The sequence below is a fragment of the Thamnophis elegans genome, chromosome 7, assembly GCF_009769535.1.
Source record: "Thamnophis elegans isolate rThaEle1 chromosome 7, rThaEle1.pri, whole genome shotgun sequence".
Lineage (NCBI taxonomy): Eukaryota > Metazoa > Chordata > Lepidosauria > Squamata > Colubridae > Thamnophis > Thamnophis elegans.
In genome coordinates, this window is record NC_045547.1 from 12,982,918 (window position 1) to 13,003,259 (window position 20,342).

Sequence of the window (20,342 nt, forward strand, 5' to 3'; positions counted from 1 at the left end):
CTATTTTAGCATAAAATAAATTTACCAGGTTTGTGAAAAGAAGTTGAAGAAGAGATGTGTGTTTTTTTAAATAACTGTTTAATTTAGCCAGCCTTTTTGATTTGTAAATCATGGTTTGTCTTTTTACCCACATCTGTATGCTGCCTATGCTTTGCATTACTGGCTGCATTATGATTTAGCTTGTTGCACAAACCCCCTGGCCTATGCAGTGGACTAATTTATGGCTTAATAGGTTGTGTGTACCCAGCCAATTATGGTTTATTTTTAAAAAAAACATGGTTCCCTAAGCAAGTTTTTAAAATGTGAATTCAGAACACAGTGTTTCCAGTATGATGGCTAGGAACTGTGAACCTGTTGTCTTGTTTCACCTTAACTGAAGTTTGCTTGCTTTCTTGTAATAAATAGACAAAATGAATGATGTGGAAGGTTGCAAACAGGTAACGTCCCTGCAGCTTTTTTTTCTTAATCTTGGCTACTCTAAAATGTGTGGACTTCAAAGGCTCAAAATTCCCTAGCTAGAATACTGGCTAAGGAATTCTGGGAGTTGAAGTCCACACATCATAAAGAGGCCTAGGCTGAGAAACTGCTTTAAATATTAATGCATAGAAAAAAGCCTTAACCTTTTGGCCATCAGGGAGCATTTCTATGAAGGCTGGTTTTTCCACAGGGGGGCAGGGGGTGGGCATGGTTTCATGCACTGCCAAGATCCTGCACATGTGCAGATTGGGCCTTCTTCAATTGTGCGGTCTGTTTCTGTTTCTACTGCAGACTGACACCATAGATTTTACCTATAAGATTTTTTTTCTGGAAACCTCGCAAACCGGGTTGAGATTAGAACAAAGTTGCAAGAAAGAAATATGTATATATTTTGGTTTGGAGATATCCCAGGTGATTTTCTTCATGGCTTCCAAACTTTTCATTAGCCCTTTGCAATTATTTGGAAGAAGGTTTGTTGATGAAGATCCTACTTACTACCCTTAAATCTAGCGGAATATAGTTTCCCCCCCACCTCCTAATTAACTTTCTTATCTGAATTTAACTAAGAAAATAGCAAAATGTAATAACGATAAGCTGTTGTTCATCCTGTAATGTGTATCCATCACATCTTTATCTGTTTACTTCCAGTTTCATTCGTGGCTGCTTAATTAAAGCATCGGAATATTAGCCTCATGTTATTTTCTCAATCCTAAGACTTGAATTTTGCGGAGGTATTTTATCTGTAACAGACAGATAAAGTTTGCTGCACATTGTATTGGATTCACATAATTTTAATCGGCAATTGTGGTCTGGAGGTAGGTGGAAAAGAGGGCACAGATCATGTTTGCCACCTAAAAAGCTAATTAAACAGGGATGGTTTTTTTGTGTGTGGGGGTTTGTTTTGTTTTGTTTTTTTTACAAAAGTTGCGCCGTCCACTAAAATTAATACCAATGTTTTGAATCTTTTTTTTTTTTTAAACAGATTGAAAATAGGACTCGCTCTGAAAATTGTGGCCGAGGATGGAATCTTACACAAATCTCTCACTTAGGTGTTAATTATAGAAGAGGGTAAACCGAAGCACACACATACACATACACACACACACACACACACACACACACACACACACACACACACGTTCCGTTGCTCACTGCAACCTTCAAGTCATGCCTCTCGTAGACTTAAGACTCCGTCAGGACGAACAGCTTCTAAATCATGTTTCCAAGATTGAAAGAAGACCAGCCAATGCTCCCCTTGGCCTGGCTAGTTCAAAGTTTGAGAAAGAATTCCAGGCGATGGTTTGCTTACTCCTGGTGGAACTGTGCGAAAAATTTACTTTCTACGGCATCGTCTGCAACATGATTCTTTTCTGCACCATCAAGCTTGGCTATCACAACTACGAAGCCGCCATGCTCAATGTTTGCTTTGCAGGGGCCTGTACAGTGGCCCCAGTTTTGATGGGCTGGCTTGCTGAGCACCCAGTGGGACGGATCAGACTGGTGTATCTGTGCGCCGTGCTACATTTTATTGGTAGGTATCACTTTTTGGGGGGCACCTTATGGTAGCTGGCGGGTTATTTCCAAATGTAGATGGTGTGCAAATGAGGGCTTTGTAAAACCTGAATGTTTCTGTACCAAATTGGACATTTTGAGAAATGGGCGTGTGCTATATTTTGAAATGGTATGTATGGCCTGTTTTAATTTTTTTTTACATTTTGTTTGGAACATGCGTTGCATTGAGAGAGTAGAGGTGGCGCAGTGGTTAGGGTGCAGTACTACAGGCCACTTCAGCTGACTCTTATCTGCAGTTCAGCGGTTCAAATCTCACCGGCTCAAGGTTGACTCAGCCCTCCATCCTTCCGAGGTGGGTGAAATGAGGACCCAGACTGTGGGGGCGATAGGCTGACTCTGTAAACCGCTTAGAGAGGGCTGAAAGCCCTATGAAGCGGTATATAAGTCTAACTGCTAACTGCTATTCATGCTATGACAGTCATCTAGACCATAATGGATGAAACTAACTGGCCTTGAGACAACAAGATTTATCAAGTTTGAGGAAATCCAAACTGAGGTCAGATTAAGGAAAGAATAAGCAATATTGTTCCAGGTCTTTCTGAATTTACAGTACTTCAGGTTTTGGTTTAATTAAAAAAAAATTAAAGGTAGAGCTTTATTATTTTTGGTGAATGTTTAATGAAAAGAAGGACGAGAGCAGAGGTGGGTTCCTACCAGTTCGCACCAGTTCGGTAGAACCGGTTCGTCAAATCTACCGAACCGGTTAGGTTCCACCAGAAAGCAGGCCAGACCTACAGAAGAGGTTCAAAAATTTTGGAAACCCACCACTCACACACACACACACAGACTGATTCACACAGAGAGAGAAAGAGAAAGAGAAAGGAAGGAAGGAAGGAAGAAATAAAAAAAGAAAAAAAGAAAAAGTGAGAGAGAGATGAAAGAAAAAAAGGAAAAAGGGACAGAGAGACAAAAGGAAGGAGAGAGAGAGAGAGAGAGAGAGAGAACACATGGCCGGCAAGCCACTCCCACCAGGTCACATGGCCAGCAAGCCACTCCCACAAAGGAGGCCACACCCACAGAGTAGGTTTGAAAAATTTTTGAAACCCACCACTGGACTAGAGATAACATGATTAGCGGTGTTCCAATATCTAAAGGGCTGCCACAAAGAAGAGGGAGTCAACCTATTTTCCAAAGCATCTGAAGGGAAAGACAAGAAGCAATGGATGGAAACTAATCAAGGAGAAAAGCAACCTGGAACTAAGGAGACATTTCTTGACAGAACAATTAACCAGTAGAATAGTTTGCCTCTAAAAGTTGAGGATGCTCCATCACTGGAGGTTTTTAGGAAAAGATTGGACAGTGATTTGTCTGAAATGGTATAGGATTTCCTGCTTGAGCAGGAGGACATTGGCCTAGAACAGGAGTCTCCAACCTTTCGGACCTCAGGGACCACTAAATTCATAATTTTAAATCCCGTGGACCACTAATATGATCTGCCTAGACCAGCTGGGTGGGCATTGCTAAGTGGTCATGTGACTGGGTGGATGTGGCCAACTTGATGTCACTCACATCGAGGGGCGCCTCAAAGGCCTCTACTCTCCCCTCCCCTCCCAGCCATTCCTTGTCTCCCTGCCCAGGCTCCTTAGGGTCCCAATAGGAAGCAGTTGTTGGAACTAAGCAGCCACCACGAGAAAGAGTTGACAAAACAGCTCAGTTCAAATTGGATCTGACCGAGAAGGAGGCTCAGCAGAAGCACCTCACTGAGGACTACGAGCATAGGCTTTCCAAGAAGAGGGAAGACCTGCGGGAGTGCAAGGCCAACTACCAGTGCCTGGAGGCTCAGGGGGCAGAGATGGTCACCCAGTTCCAGGCCATGATGCAGTCCCACTGGAACAAGGCCCTCCGGCTCTTCTCCACCAGCGGCGCTTCCCTCCAGCCTTTGCCCAAAGCCCCTCACCAGGAGGCTGAAGCAGACTCCAAGTGGGAATTTCTGCCCCCCTCCGACCCACACAAAAAGACCCCTTAGGGCAAGACTCACTGCAGCAACACCAGCATTCATTGCACGTATCCAGCCCAGGCGCCGTAGTTTGAGGACCTCTGATTTAGTGCAATATAAAAAATACAAATAGTTTTTCTGCGGATCACCAAAATTTTCTCACAGACCACCAGTGGTCCAGGGGACCACCACTTGGTGACCGCTGGCCTAGAAGACCTCCAAGGTCTCTTTTAACTCTCTTATTCTGTTATTTATTTATTTATGCCTCCAGCAACAGCTCCCAGGGGCATTTAAAAAAAAAAATAGAATGGCAGGTTGCCTCAGCTGGATGGCTGCTTGGAAGTGTGCTACCTATTGACATTAAAAAGGACAAAGCTTTGTTAGGTAAGCTCCCCGTTGGGAGAGCGAGTACGTTCAGCGAAGCGTTGTGAGAGTTGTATTGGAGAACACGCAAACCAGCATACAGAGACACTGCAGTTTAAATAGGCTTTTACTTTCGAGTTAGTTAGACTTATATACCGCTTCATAGGGCTTTCAGCCCTCTCTAAGCGGTTTACAGAGAGTCAGTATATTGCCCCCAACAATCTGGGTCCTCATTTTACCCACCTCGGAAGGATGGAAGGCTGAGTCAACCCTGAGCCGGTGGGATTTGAACCGCTGAACTGCTGATCTAGCAGTAGCTTGCAGTGCTGCATTTAACCACTGCGCCACCTTGGCTCTAATCCAAATAACATAGTCCAGTATCATATAATCAGTTCAGTATTCAAAGTTTGCTAGCAGTTGCAAAACTTACAATAGCTCACGGCACTTCCAGCTTCCATAAACACTCAGATCAGATCAGCCCAGCATCTAACGAACAGAGAGCTAACAGTCGTTCTGGCTCCCTCTTATGGCCGATTTAGGAAAACAGCAACCAATCACATTTTACAGTATGATTTAAAGAAACAGGTACAACATTGTTACATAGTTTATATATTGCCAACCCAACCGTTAGATTATATTCCTAACAAGCTTCAACTGAGATAATTGAGTAAATTGTATCTTCTGATTGGCAAAGTCTACTCTGGCAACCATTTTGTTAATGCCTAACCTCATTTGAAATGCAGATAGTCCTCGACTTACGACCATATTTGGTATCATTGGCTTCCCCCCATTGACTTTTCTTGTCAAAAGTTGGCTGGTAAGTTTACAAATGACAAATCACATGATCCTGGGGATGTAAATTGTAAATGTGTAAATGCATGCTGGTTACCAAATGCCCAAATTTTAATCACACGGCCGTGGAGATGCTGCCACAATCGTAAGTGTGTAAATAACTTTTTTCAGGGTTCCACCACAAAACCGCATCCGACTAAACCGCGTCCGACTAAACCGCGTCGCTGACGTCATCAACAGGACGACAACAGCGTGGAGACAGAAGCACGCTGTAAACCCTAAACCTAAAATTAACCCCTAAACCTAAACCTAACCCCCCTAAACCTAATCCTAAACCTAACCCTAAACCTAATCCTAAACCTAACCCTAAACCTAATCCTAATCCTAACCCTTAACCTAACCCTAACCCTAACCCTAACCCTTAACCTAACCCTAAACCTAACCCTAACCCTAACCCTTAACCTAACCCTAAACCTAACCCTACAGCTAACCCTAAACCTAACCCTTACCTTAAGTTGAATCGGCTTGCTTTCAAAGCGCTATTTAAAGCGCCCTTCTTTCTCCGCGCTGGCTGTTGTCGCCCTGTTGAAGACGTCAGCGACGCGGTTTAATCGGGCATGGCTTAGTCGAGCGCGGTTTTGACGGGTCGCGTTTTTTCAGTGTCATAACTTTGAATGGTCTCTAAACAAATGGTTGTAACTCAAGGGTTGTCTTAGTTCTTTTATAGGAGTCACCATGACCTGCTCCCAAAATTTATGAGGCCCCCTTACCATTTGAAAAAGTCTATGTTCCTTCAGAACATCCTAAGATGACATGTCTGTTTTATGCTTTCAGATGTTCCTCTTTCTTTCTGCAGGTACAGCCTTGTTACCTGTGGTGGCCTTCCCTTTTGAGGATTTTTTCATAGATAAGCACTACGTCCTCCACACTTTGGCTAAAAAGAAGCAGGAAGCCCTCTTCTACATTGCGTTGTTGGCCACCTGCCTTGGCTCTGGGGGAATAAGAGCCATTGTGTGTCCTATAAGTGTTTACAACCCTGAGGAACATGGACCAAAAGAGCTTCTGTCCTTCTTCAACTGGTCAGTGCCATGTGCAGGTGATACAAATGGTCAACTGTGGGAACGGGTATCATTTTGGAAAAATCTGAAAGTGGTTTGTTTGTTGCAAGCTGTGCCAAGATTTCACTTGTGTGTTTAATTATCAAAGAGGGTAAATACCATGTTTCCCGAAAATAAGACAGGGTTTCTTATTCTTTGGACCCCCGAAATAAGTGCTTGGCCTTATTTTGGAGGAGGTCTTGTTTTTGAAGTGCAGGAGATGGCGAGCGTGGTCATCTCATGGCTGCTGCTGCGTTGCAATATTTTCAGGGAGGGCTTATTTTTGGGGGAGGGCTTATTTTAGCACATGCGCTGAAAAGCCCGATTGGGCTTATTATCCAGGGAGGTCTTATTTTGGGGAAAACAGGGTAGTAAGGTCCAATGATCGCTGATGAGCCGATTTATCACAGAATCCTAGATTTAGAAAGACCCTCAAAGGTCATCTAGTACAAATTCAGGTTCCTTTAAAGCACTTTAGACAGGTCTGTTTGAAGATCTCCAATAATGAATGCGGTGGTGGCTTAGAGGTGAAGACACTCGCCTCCCATTCAGAAGGTTGAGAGTTCAGTCCTAAATAGCGGCAGAGGTTTCTCTATCAGGGCACAGTAAAGAGAAAATATCTGCTGTGAACTCCGCATGGCGTCAGGAAGGGCATCTGGCCAGTAAACGCCCAGCTCCATCTAGTTGCCCCAACTCTATCCCGAATTAAGAGATTACAGGGTCATAAAAAGGGAGGGGTTTTTTGGGTTGAAGTTCTCCAAAGAAGGACATATCACTTCATAAGACAAGGTTTTCCACTGTTGACAGGTCTTATCGTGAGAAAGTTCCTCCTAATAACCTAACCTGGAATTTCTCGGGCAGAAGAGAAGAGATCCACTCCCCCTCTATATAAAGGCCTTTAGATTTCTGAAAACTTTATATTTCCCTTCGGTCTTCTCTGCTGCAAAGTAAGCAGGCCCACTTCTCTCTCTCCTCCTTTTCAACATCTCCATGAAATCACGGGGTCAACTGCCAGTTTGGGGTTCGGTCTCTTGAGTACACAGGGGATGCGATGGCTCAGTGGCTAAGACGCTGAACTTGTCTATCAGAAAGGTCGGAGGTTCGAATCCCTAGTGCAGTGATGGTGAACCTTTTTTGGCTCGCATGCCAAAAGTGGGGGGAGTGCAGGGGGGCCGTGTGCCACATCCATAATGCTAATGCTCCACCCCCATTTTTGATGTGCTTTTTTCATCTTCCCCAGACTCCAGAGGCTTTATAGGAGCATGAGTAGGGTGAAAACAGCCCCCCCCCGGAGGCTCTCTGGACGCTTCAGGGAAGCTCCAGAGCGCGAAAAACCAGCCCTGCAGGCAAACCAGAAGTTTAGGAATGGACTTCCGGTTAGCTCGTACTGCCGGTTTTGGCCCTCCAGAGCCTTCAGGAGGCTTCCCTGAAGGCTTCAGAAGGCAAAAAACGACCATACGAGCAAATCGGAAGTGACTTCCAGTTTGTCCATAGGGGCGTTTTTCGTCCTCCGGAGCCTTCAGGGGCCTTCAGGAGGCTTCCCTGAAGGCTCCGGGGGGCTAAAACCGGCCCTAAGAGCAAACCGGAAGTCACTGGCCAGTGCATGCGTGCTGGCCAGCTAACAGGGCAATGCCTCATGTGCCCTGACAAATGGCTCAGCGTGCCAACTGTGGCACGCGTGCCAAAGGTTCGCCATCACGCCCCTAGTGCCATGTAATGGAATGAGCTCCCATTACTTTGATCTTTTGATCTTCTAAAACACTCAGATTCTTTTCACATGTACTCCTGCTTGGATCAGTCTCCCCTCTGATCTTAGCACAATTTTAATTGCAAAGTTAAGGCTCAGACACCGCAGATGACTGTTATCTTCATACTTTGTTTTACACTGAAACAAAAATTTAAAAACCCCACAAGTGCAATAAACAGAAAAAAAAGAGATAGAAAGCCCCATGGTTAGCAGAGCTCAATCATATATTTAATACGAAATGGGTGGTTGGCTGGATATGTTTAGCTGTGACCGAAACCTTAACAGAGTAATTCCGGTTAATTGGAGAACATTTACTTTTAAAGTTCTAAAATGTTTTATTGCAAGTCAGAGCATTTGAAGGAAATTCAGCTGGGGAGCGTCTGTGCTTTCTTCTCTGCAGAGAGACTGGTGAAAAGAATGTTTGTAGGAGAGAACTGAGCTATTAAATCACATCTATGATTTTCCTAGCAAAGGTGTATATCTATTTTTGGAAACGGAGGAGTTACTGAAAAAAGAGAATAGCCAAGGCAATGCTTGTTTGAGAAAAGGTGGGAAAAAGGAAGATGAAGAATTGCCTAAAAGCAGAACTGAGAATAACTTGCAAGGGAAAGGAAAAGAAATAGAAGGACTAAGGGAGACATGATAGCAGTGTTCCAACATCTCAGGGGCTTCCACAAAGAAGAGGGAATCAAGCTATTCTCCAACGCGCCTATTGCCCCCCCTTCTTTGTGGCACCCCCCTAAAAACCCTGTTTTGTGACCTGCCTATCACACTCTTGGGCAAAGCATGTGAGCCATTTCCTCCTTTCAGTTGTCCACAAAAGTAATCTATAGTATGTAGATGCAGATAATAAAGTTGAAAAAAAAAGGTGAACAACATTTTTACAGAACTATAGATACGTTGAGGCTGGTTGAAGCCGGGCATGACAAGGAGTGGCTGGAAGGGGAGGGGCCAGGTGTGGCGCCCCTCGACGTGAGTGATGTCGAGTTGGTCACGCCCACCCAGTCACATGACCAGCAAGTCACACCCATCAAGTCATGCCCAGAGAACCAGTAGCAAAAAAAATTGAACCCCACCACTGATCCTGAGGGCAGGACAAGAAGCAATGGGTGAAAACTAAACAAGTAGAGAAGCAACTTAGAACTAAGGAGAATTTTCCTGACAGTGAGTACAATTAATCAGTGGAACAACTTGCCTCCAGAAGTTGTGAATGTTCCAACACTGGAAGTTTTTTTAGAAGATGTTGGCTAACCATTTGTCTGAAGTGGTGTGGGGTTTCCTGCCTAGGCTGGGGGTTGGACTAGAAGACCTCCAAGGTCCCTCCCAACTCTTATTCTATTCTATTCTATTCTACTCTACTCTACTCTACCCTACCCTACCCTACCCTACCCTACCCTACCCTACTCTAAATATTGGATGCACCCTTCAGTAAAGTTTGCAGTTATTGAGTTCATGAATAGCAATGGCAATAGCAGTTCGACTTATATACCGCTTCATAGGGCTTTCAGCCCTCTCTAAGCGGTTTACAGAGTCAGCATATTGCTCAACAACAATCCGGGTCCTCATTTCACCCACCTCGGAAGGATAGAAGGCTGAGTCAACCTTGAGCCGGTGAGATTTGAACCGCCGAACTGCAGATAGCAGTCAGCTGAAGTGGCCTGCAGTACAGCACTCTAACCACTGCGCCACCTTGGCTCTGAATGTTAATTAACATCTAGGCCAAGGAAAAGAAATAGGAGTTTCTATAACTGTATACCCATCCTTGTTTTTCTGGCTTGGATAAGTTGGAAACAGCCCAGGTTTTTCTTTTTTTTAAAAAAAAAGAGAGATTTACTCATTTGAGCAGGAAGCCTGAAGATCCTCCCTAACTGGGAAAAGTACCTTTCTTCTCTTCAAAGGTCTGGGCGCTAATGAGGATCTTTATTTATTTTTATCTCCCTTCATTAGGAGTCTTGTTAGCAAAGCCAAGTTCTCACTTCAGAATAGCCTCTCAGGATATTGTTGGGGTGTAAACCAAAAACTCCTTTTCTTTTTCTTTCTTGGGTGTTGTTGGTTTTTTTTTTAAGCAGACAAATCGGATGCGACTGGATAATTTTTCATCAGTGTGGGAGATAGCAATTGAGGTGACCAGATGTGGTGCCAACAGCAGATCTGAAATAGCAACAGAAAAAAGTTTCACAATAGAAGAATAACAGAATAACAGAGTTGGAAGGGACCTTGGAGGTCTTCTAATCCAATCCCCTGCTCAAGCAGGAAAGCCTATCGCCATTTCAGACAAGAGGTTGTCCAATCTCTTCTTTAAAACTTCCAGTGTTGGAGCATTCACAACTTCTGGAAGCAAATCATTCCACTGGTGAATTGTTTTAACTGTCAGAAAGTCCTTCTTAGTTTTAGGTTGCTTCTCTCCTTGATTAGCTTCCACCCATTGCTTCTTGTCCTGCCTTCAGTTGCTTTGGAGAATAGTTTGACTCCCTCTTCTTTGTGGCAGCCCCTGAGATATTGGAACCCTGCTACCATGTCACCCCTACTCAGGAGTGGGTTTCTCGCCCCGTTCCAACCGGTTCGGTTGGAACGGGGCCGGCGGCATCCTCGTGCACGCGCGCAGTGCACGCATGCGTACTAGTGTCTGTGCGATGCTCCAGCTGCTCCTGGAGGATCGCGCAGGCGCTGTATGCGTCCTGCGCATGCGTGGAAGCGCAGAACTCGTCAAAACCGGGTAAGAAACGCGGGAGGGCAGGTGGACCCTTCGGTGTTCCCGGAAGTTACTTACTTCTGGGTTCGCCGACCAACTGGTTCGCGGGGACCGCCGCGAACCGCCTGAAACCCACCCCTGCCCCTACTCCTTCTTTTCATCAAACTAGACACACTCAGTTTCTGCAATGTTGCACAGGATTGAACTGTGGGGTCCTTGTTGCTCCCTGAGCTTCGTTGTTTTGTTGCAGACATTTCATTACCCAGCTAGGTAACATCTCTGATAACACTACCTAGTTGGTAATGAAACATTTGCAAGAAAACATCCAAGCTCAGAGAGCATCCTGGACCCCCACAAAGTAGACATTGTAAAACCGATAGTCTGGTCTTCTTTTTGGATTTCAACAGGAAGGTAAAAGTCAGCGTTGATGTTATTTGGTAGCAATGTCTTAAGCAACATCTGCAATTCCACACATGTAAACATGGAGGAGAGAAATTATTCACATAAGACAATTGAGTAATAGAATAACAGAGTTGGAAGGGATCTTGGAGGTCTTCTAGCCCAACCCCCTGCTCAAGCAGGAAATCCTATAACCATTTCAGACAAACGGTTGTCTAATCTCAAATACCTCCAGTGTCAGAGCATTCAGAACTTCTGGAGGCAAGTTGTTCCACTGATTAATGGTTGTAACTCTCAGGAAATTTCCCCTTAGTTCTAAGTTGCTTCTCTCCTTGATTAATTTCCACCCATTGCTTCTTGACCTGCCTTCAGGTGCTTTGGAGAATTCTTTCTGGCAGCCCTTCAGATATTGAGCCCACTGTACATGCTTGTAAAGGCTGATGGCTGACCGTTTTGTTTGAGATGTATGTTTTGCACAAGTTTCAGAAATGGAGTAGTGTCACAAAGGAAATTTCTCCCCTCAGGTATAGATTCTCCTTTAACAAAATCCAGGAGATCATCTCAATAACATGGGGAAAAGAGCATTCCATTCCTACTGTAGTTTGAGATATGACCCAGTCTCATCACCATCTTTACCATGGTGAATTTGGGAGAAGAGCACAGAAACTTAGAAAATGTGCTCTATTGACGCCTGAATACATTTTATTATTGAGAATTAAAACTTCAATGAGAATGTGCTACTTTTTGTTTCCTTGGAGAATGGTTTTACTGGGTTTAGCTTCTTTATTCCCCTCCACCAGCCCTCCCAATTACTTTGACATATCTCCTTTGGAAGAAATCCGTTCCTAAATATTGCAGCTGTACCGAAGGGAAAAAATATTGTTTGATTCTTCCCAGCAAATTCTTCCTCCTTGACCTACGCAAAAGAAAGAGAACGAAAGAAAAAAGGCTTCCTTTTTAAAAATTCAATACTGGGTTTTAATCCTTAATTAGCAACATCATTTTGATTAAATAAGACTCCAGAGAATTAAGGCTGAAGATCCATCTAAATGGTTGCTCGGGAGAATTTATTGTACTGCAGTCCTAGTAATTCAGGAGAAGGTGGGTTATTTAATCAAAGTGACATTTCCTAGCGTTGATTACAAAAGAAAAGATTAATTTTTATAAAATAGATCCTTGAGGTAATCCGAACAGGGTGTTGTAAGAGTTTAGGCTAGTTGGAGAAAGTCAGGTGAGAAAATGAATTTATGTAAGGATGGATGGATGGGTAGATGAGAGGGAGGGAGGGAAGAAAGGAAGGAGGAAGGAAGGAAGGAAATGATTGTTGATGGATGGAAAAAGGGAAGACAGGAAGCAAAGAGGATGGATGGATGGATGGATGGATGGATGGGAGGGAAGGAGGGAGGGAGGATGGAGAAAAGAAAGGAAGGAGAGGGAGAGAAGGAAGGAAGGCAAAGATTGTTGATGGATGGAAAAAAGGAAGACAGGAAACATAGGGGATGGATGGATGGGAGGGAAGGAGGGAGCAAGGGAGGGAGGGAGGGAGGGAGGGAGGGAGGGAGGGAGGGAAGGAAGGAAGGAAGGAAGGAAGGAAGGAAGGGAAAGAAAATACTGTTGTAATACAGGTAGTCCTTGACTTATAACCACAATTGGGACCAGAACCTCTGTGGCTACGTAATGCAATCATTAAGTGAGTTCTGCCCAATTTTATGGCCTTTTCTCTGTGGTCATTAAGCAAATCTCACAAAGCAAATCCAGTTTCCCCCCACTGACTCTGCTTGTTGGAAGCACCTTGGGGAGGCCAAAAATGGCGATCATGCAACCCCAGGATGCTGCAATTGTCGTAAATACATGCCAATTGCCAAGGCTCCAAATTATGGTCACATAGCTGCAGGGACACTCTTCAGAATCATAAGTGCAAGGACCAGTTGTAAGTCACTTTTTTTCAGCACCTTCATAATTTTGAAGAGTTGTTAAATGAATGGTCATAAGTTGAGAACCATCGGTATTATTTTTTATTCTTTTGGTGCTTTGAGTCAGTGTTGGCTCTCAGTGGCTGCTGGGATTTTTCATACTTATTGCCATTGCTGCTGCTTCCTAGGTTTGAGAGATAGTAAGTGGCCCAAAGTCACTCAGCTGGTTTTGTGCCTAAATTGGGACTAGAAATCATGGTCTCTGGATAGCTAACCTGGTACCTTAATCACTATTGTCTCTCTTCATAGTAATAGAATTAGCCAAATACAGCTACATCATTGATCCCCATCCCTTGTTGCTTGAAGTAATCTCTCCCTGACTCTATAGTTCAGGGCTGTCAAACTCACGGCCCGCAGGCCACATGCGTCACATGCTGGCCAGCCCCACGCCTGGATTAGTGAAGGGGGGAAAGTCCCGATAGGTCACGTGATGCCGCCGTGACGATGCGAGTTTGACACCCCTGCTATAGTTGTTGATTTGCATCTCTTACATTAGGTACCAGTGTTCCAAATAGCATCCAAAATTAAATCAGAGTCCGAGGCAAAGTATTCCTCAATGTTCCAATTTATTAAGAGAGACATGTTGGCACATCTGGGAAAACCCGAATCTGAAAACTTCCCGGGTTTTCCCAACCAGTTGAAAGTTCATGATCATGTCCCCATACCCACAAGTCCATCACATGGTCCAATCTCCCACTGCCACGCTGGCAGTTCCACCCATCCAGTTCCGGTCAGGCTCAGAGGTGTAGAGACCAAAAGATGACCTTGATTTCTAGAAAGGAATTTTATTTTGACAACAACACATTCTACTCCTTACTATTCCCCCTCTCAATTCCCCGCTAATGAAACAGCATAGCAAAATAAGAGAGTGTGGCAGGCCAAAGATCCAGGAAGGAATATGACTGCAGGCCTGACATTAGGGTTCAAAAGGGACAGTCCACCAAAATCTCTTCTGTGGCTCCTGGAACCCTTCTCTATTTTGGGTGGCCCTCTCAATTGAGGTCTCTTTTGCATTTTGGAAGGCGTGGCAAATGCTTATATTATGTTCATAAACCCCCTTATCAAAATAGCCCTTCACCCTGCCCTTCTTGTATTATTCCCCTGAAACTGGCCTGGGGAGTCAGGTTCACCAACAAATGCGCGCCCGACAAAAGTGTGCCGACAAAACCGCGGCGAGAAAACCGCAACATCGAAATCGCGCCCACAAAAGCACGCCGACAAATGCGCGCCCACAAAAGTGCGCCTTCAACAAACAACGCGAAAACAACATAATAACCCTAACCCTTACCCTTACCTTAACCCTAATCGCGCTTTTGTCGGCGCAGTTTTGTCGGCGCGGTTTTGTCGGCGTGCTTTCGATGGCGCGGTTTTGTCAGCGCGGTTTTGTTGGGTCACGGAGGAGTCATATTGTCCCAAATATGGAGATAGCATATGGCAGTGATGGCAAACCTTTTCGGCACCGTGTGCCCAAACCAGATTGCAGGCGCACTGGAGTACCGGAAACCAGTAGACCAGATGGCCCGGGTGCATACGTATGCCATCCACCTGTTCTTTGGGTTTCCGGCATGCACATGCATGCCAGCCAGCTGGTCTTTGCGTGGATTGGAGAGCCAGAAAACCAAAGACTAGGTTTTATGGAACTCAGTAGCCTCGAAATGCATAGAATTATATTTCAGAAGTTCCCGAAAGTTATTGGAATAGCAGTCCAATAGACTGTGTCTGAAAGGAACCAGGTTAGGGAGAGCCGAGTTCAAGAAAGGTTAGGTTAGCTTCTCAGCTGGTCTTCGGGTTTCTGGCGCTCTGGCGCACACAAAGACCAGCTGGCAATGGCGCGTGTGCCAGTGGTGGGATTCAGCCAGCCCGCACCTACGCAGGAGAACCGGTTGTTAACTTTCTAAGCAGTTCGGAGAACCGGTGGTTGGAAGAAATCTCCTTTTGTTTTCTTCCACTTTACAGGGCTAATCCTGCAAGGAAGGCAGGAAGGAAACATCCTGGTGTTATTTCTAGCCTAATCTTTATTGCCCTGCTTCCAGAAACTGCCTCTCCAGTTAACCCTTGTTACATTGTATCAGCTAAGGCGAAGCGCCCATCGACGTGGGTGACGTTAAGTTGGCCATGCCCACCCAGTCACATGACCACAAAGCCACACCTACCCAGCTGGTCATTAGGGGAGAGAACCGGTTGTTAAATTATTTTGAATCCCACCACTGGCGCGTGCCCACAAAGAGGGCTCTGCAGTCGACCTCTGGCACTCATGCTATCATGGGCATATGGTCTCTAAACCTGTTAGTTCCACATGGACCTATGCTCCATGAAAGTATACAAACTCTCTTTAAAGCCATCCCCATTACTTGGCCATAACTATGTCTTGGGTAATGAATTCCACAGATTAATTATATGCCGCGTTGAGAAGTATTGCACCTAAATCTATTTCCAGTCAGTTTCATTGGCCATAAATGATGTAGGTTTATTTAGGGAAGACCATCTCTCCGCAAACCATTTACAGAGCTTTGTAATCCTTCCTCGGAGCTGATTAGTTAAAAACATAAGGAAAGGAGAAGTAGAAGAGAAGAAGGGTGAAAAAAACACAAGCTCAGGCACCTCTTCTTTAAAGGGCTGTTTCTTAGGACAGTGTTGGAGAACCTTTTTGGCACCGAGTGCCCTATGCACATGCGTGTTGGAAACCGAAAGAGCAGCTGCCCGGGGCGCATGCACACAGGGGGAATATGATATTTCAGTTTTTGGCACATGCATGCACACCTGCCAGCTGGTCTTTGCGTGTACATGCTTGCCAGAAACCAGAAGACCAGGGGGTTGGTGCGCATGCCTGCACTGGAAATCAGAAGATCATCTTCCCGGTGCGCGTATGTACACCGGGCGGCTGCTCTTCTGGTTTACAGCACTCCCATGCATGTGAAGACCAGCTGCCCGGTGCACCAGAACCCGGAAGAGCAACGGGCAACGGCTCACGTGCCCAGAGAGATGGCTCCATGTGCCACTTCTGTCACGCATGCCATAGGTTCGGCATCACAGGATGTCAAAATGTAAGGAAGAAGCCTCCGGAGTACAAAAAAACCCCGGCCCTATGGGCAAACCGGAAGTTCGGGAACGGACTTCTGGTTTGCTCGTAGGGCCAGTTTTAGCCCTCTGGAGCCTCTGGGAACCCTCCTAAAAGCTCCTGAATGCTCCGGAGGGCTAAAATCAGCCCTACGAGCAACCCGGAAGTGACTTCTGGTTTGCTCGTAGTGTCATTTTTTGCCCTCTGGAGCCTTCAGGGAAGCCTCCTGGCAGCCCCTGAAGGCTCTGGAGGGCTATAACCAGCCCTATGAGCAAACCAGAAGTCTGTTCCTGAACTTCCGGTTTGCCATAGGGCTGGTTTTTCGCACTCCGGAGACTTCAGGGAAGCATCTGAAGCCTCTAGAGGGCCTCCGTGGGGGGCAGGGGAGGATGTTTTTGCCCTCCCCAGCCTCCTATAAAGCCTCTGGAGCTTGGGGAGGGCGAAAAAAGCACACAAAAAATGGGGAGCGCTGGTCATGCACGCATGCGTACTGGGGTCGTCTGCAAAACATGGGTGTGGCACGCCTGCGCATGACCCCCCTGCAATCATCCCGCTTTTGGCACGTGAGCCAAAAAAGGTTCACCATCACTGGTATAGGGTTTCCTGCCTGAGCAGGAAATACTAGAAGACTTCCAATGTCCCTTCCAACTCTGTTGTACTGTTATATTCTGTTAAAACGCCATCACGCATGATAGTTTAGTGCAGGGGCCTGCAACCTTAAACACTCAAAGAGTCACAAAGGTCCTAACCAGAAGCCCCCCACTCAATTCTGGAGCCGACCGGAAGTCCGGTTCCCCCACCAGAGAGTCTCCTCCTAGTACGGCATCCTTTTTCCTCTATCTGTCCTAACCGAAAGCCCTATCAATTGTGTAGCCGACCGGCATCAGGGAGCTGCAGCAGAGGGATGAAAGAGCCACATGCGGCTCCAGAGCTGCAGGTTGCTGACCCCTGGTTTAGTGCAATCGGGGAATCTAACCGTTGTGTATTTTTTCCTTCCCTTCCTTTAACCAGGCAGTACCACTGGCACTTTCCCCCTCTTCTTTTATTTCTGGACGATGTGTGTGTGTGTGTGTGTGTGTGTGTGTGTGTCTAACTAAATGAGAGGAAGGAGGGATGAAGATCCAGCCTATGTTGAATTTGACTTTTTAGAAAATGTGTAATTGCTTTGAGTTTTGGGGGGCCCTGCACTGCAAGGCACTATTAATCTAACTTCCTGTCTTCTGAGGTCCCTATTCTGGGTATACCTTAATTGCTCACAGCTTCACTTGGAGACATCATTATTTCCTTCTAACCAAGCAACAACCAGATAATAGCTGGGATGTGAATATATATGATATTAATTGGAACAAAAGAAGCCCCCGGTTAGGAAATAGGAGTGGATCAAATGTTTAGCTAGCGGGAAATCAACAGTTCTAAAAAAGTTGCACTTTCTGTGAGTTGCTAGTTTACTCCCTCAATCTGGTACCCAATAGAGATTCCTTATGGCCTACCTTCGCAAATGGATTTGTGTGTATGTGAGTGTGTTTTGTAACACTACAACTGTTAGATTGCAAATTGGTAGCGGATAAATGGAAAATCAGTAGAAATCAGCAGCGGTTGAATGCGTAAGTTGAGTACAGTCTTGTTAAAAGAAACTAGACACTCAGTTGTTACATTCTGGTTTTTTTTTTTCCTGACTATAGCTGGTCCTTGGTTTACGACCATAATTGGGCCCAACATTTCTGTTGCTAAGTGAGATAGTTTTAAAGTGTGTTTTTCCCAATTTTACGGCCTTTTTGGCCACGGTTGTTAAGTGAATCACTGCAGTTGTTAAGTTAGTTGACACGGTTGTTAAGTGAATCTGACTTCCCCATTGCGTTTGCTTGTCAGAAGGTGGCAAAAGGTGATGACATGACCCTGGGATCAGGGGTGGGTTCCTACCGGTTCAAACCTCTTCTATAGAAGAGGTTCCACAAATCTACCGTACCATTTAGAATCGGTTCCAGCTCCCTCCCCCCCCGCCCATCGGCACCATGTTTGCCCCACCCACGGCTCACTGATTGGCTGGCTCACCAATTGCCCCACCCACCTCTAAGAGTCCTATCTAAACCTTAAAGTCTTACAGCTGTCAAGTTTGAAAACCCCTGGGGTTTTTTTTTCTAAAGGGTTAGGGCTGCAAGGGTCTTGTAACTTGACAGCTTTAAGACTTGCGTTCTTCAAATGCCAGAGTTCCTGAGCCAACATTTTGGTTTCTAAGCAAGTGCGTTGTTAAGCGAGTTTCACCACATTTTACAAGTTGGCCACGCTCACCCGGTCACATGACTGGCAAGCCACTCCCACTCAGTCACATGGCTGGCCAGCCACCCACCCAGTCACATGGCCAGCAAGCCACTCCCCCAAAGCAGGCCACACCTACAGAAGAGGTTCTAAAAAAATTTGAAACCCACCACTGCCTGGGACACTGCAACCATCATAAATATGAGTCAGTTACCAAATGTCTCAATTTTGATCATGTGACCATGGGGATGCTGCAAGGGTCATCAATGTGAAAAATGGTCATAAGTCACTTTTTTCAGTGCTGTTGTTATTTCAAACGGTCACTAAACGCACTGCTGCAAATCAAAGACTATCTGTAATCATTCTGGATTGTCTCCCTTTGAGATCTGTTGACTTTATTCTGATTTGAATTCTAAACTAAAAAAGGGAAACCAGTATCCATTTAAAAAAAAAAAACCCTCTGTGAAAATTGAAGTGGGGAGTCAGACTAATGTTTCTCAGTCTGGATGACTTTAAGATGGATGCCAGCTGGGGGATTCTGGGAGTTGAAGTCCACCCATCTTAAAGGGGCCAAGGTTGAAAAACACCATGTACTTTCTTCAGGATGTAGGACTGTAAATGCTTTGGAACAAAGATTATTTTTTTTCAAATTTTATTTTATTTATTTATTTGTATTTATTAGGTTGTCAAACACGTACAAGATAGCAGATATGAACATGGACATGAACGAAGGAAATGAATACAAATAAATGGGGGCAGTAGGACAGGGACGGAAGCAGAGGTGGGTTCCTGCCAGTTCTCACCTCTTCTATAGAAGAGATTCCATAAATCTACAGTGCCGTTTAGAACCGGTTCCAGCTCCCTCCCCCCGCCCGTCCACACATCATCAAGATGAAGAGCGAGAGGAGGAATTCTGGGAGTTGAAGTCCACAAGTCTTAAAGCTGTCAGGTTTGAACACTCCTGGGATTTTTTTTTCTAAAGGGTTAGGGGTGCAAGGGTCTTGTAACTTGACAGCTTTAAGACTCGCATGCTTCAAATGCCAGAGTTTCTGAGCCAACATTTTGGTTGCTAAGCAAGAGTGTTGTTAAGTGATTTTCACCACATTTTACAGGTTGGCCACGCCCGAGCAGTCACATGGCTAGAAAGCCACTCCCACACTGTCACATGGCTGCCAGCCACTCCCCCAAAGCAGACCACACCTACAGAAGAGGTTCTAAAAATTTTGAAACCCACCACTAGACAGAAGGCACACTGGTGCGCTTATGCATGCCCCTTTTATGGACCTCTTAGGAATGGGGTGAGGTCCATGGTAGACAGTTTAAGGTTGAAGCTGTGAGGGTTAGAGGATGTAGCAATGGAGTCGGGTAGAGCATTCCAGGCGTTGACCACTCTGTTGCTGAAGTCGTATTTTCTGCAATCGAGTTTGGAGCCGTTTACCTTGAGTTTGTATCGATTGTGTTTGCCCGTGTATTATTGAGGTTGAAGCTGAAGTAGTCATTGACAGGTAGGACGTTGTAGCAGACATTTTTTTTAAGTTTTTATTTTTAGACAGACATAGACAAACAAAATATAAAACATAAAACCATCTTCAATTACATACAGTGTGTCGATTGGTTACAAGGTTTTTGTGCATCCTTTCCATAGTCATCATTTACAATTTATGTGAAATCACATATTATCAAGTCAAATATATACGTATATCTTATTATCATTGTACCATATTTATTTAACTATCACTATTATTCCTTCATTTTAAATGAGATATTCTAGATATTGGATTCATTTATATTATAACAATTCATTACATCATCTTAAATCTATCCAATAATAATATATCTTTGTGTTATATTCTGTATCATTCTATTATTCTTGTATTTATAACATTCTCTAACATCTTTAATTTCCATGTTTTTTTATCTAACCACTGATAAAATAAATCCCATACCTTATAAAATTGTTTATCTTCCTGTTCTCTAATT

General features: G+C 44.8%; 1 protein-coding gene across 1 annotated transcript in view; it reads left to right on the plus strand.

The window, feature by feature from the left end:
• Window positions 1–1,644: 1,644 nt before the first annotated feature.
• The window catches only part of LOC116511228 (solute carrier family 15 member 5-like), a 55,736-nt gene continuing 37,038 nt past the window's right edge, over window positions 1,645–20,342 (plus strand). The window contains exons 1-2 of the mRNA XM_032221098.1: window positions 1,645–2,008; window positions 5,997–6,219. Coding sequence (XP_032076989.1) covers window positions 1,645–2,008; window positions 5,997–6,219 — 587 coding nt within the window. The remainder of the gene's footprint in view (window positions 2,009–5,996; window positions 6,220–20,342) is intronic.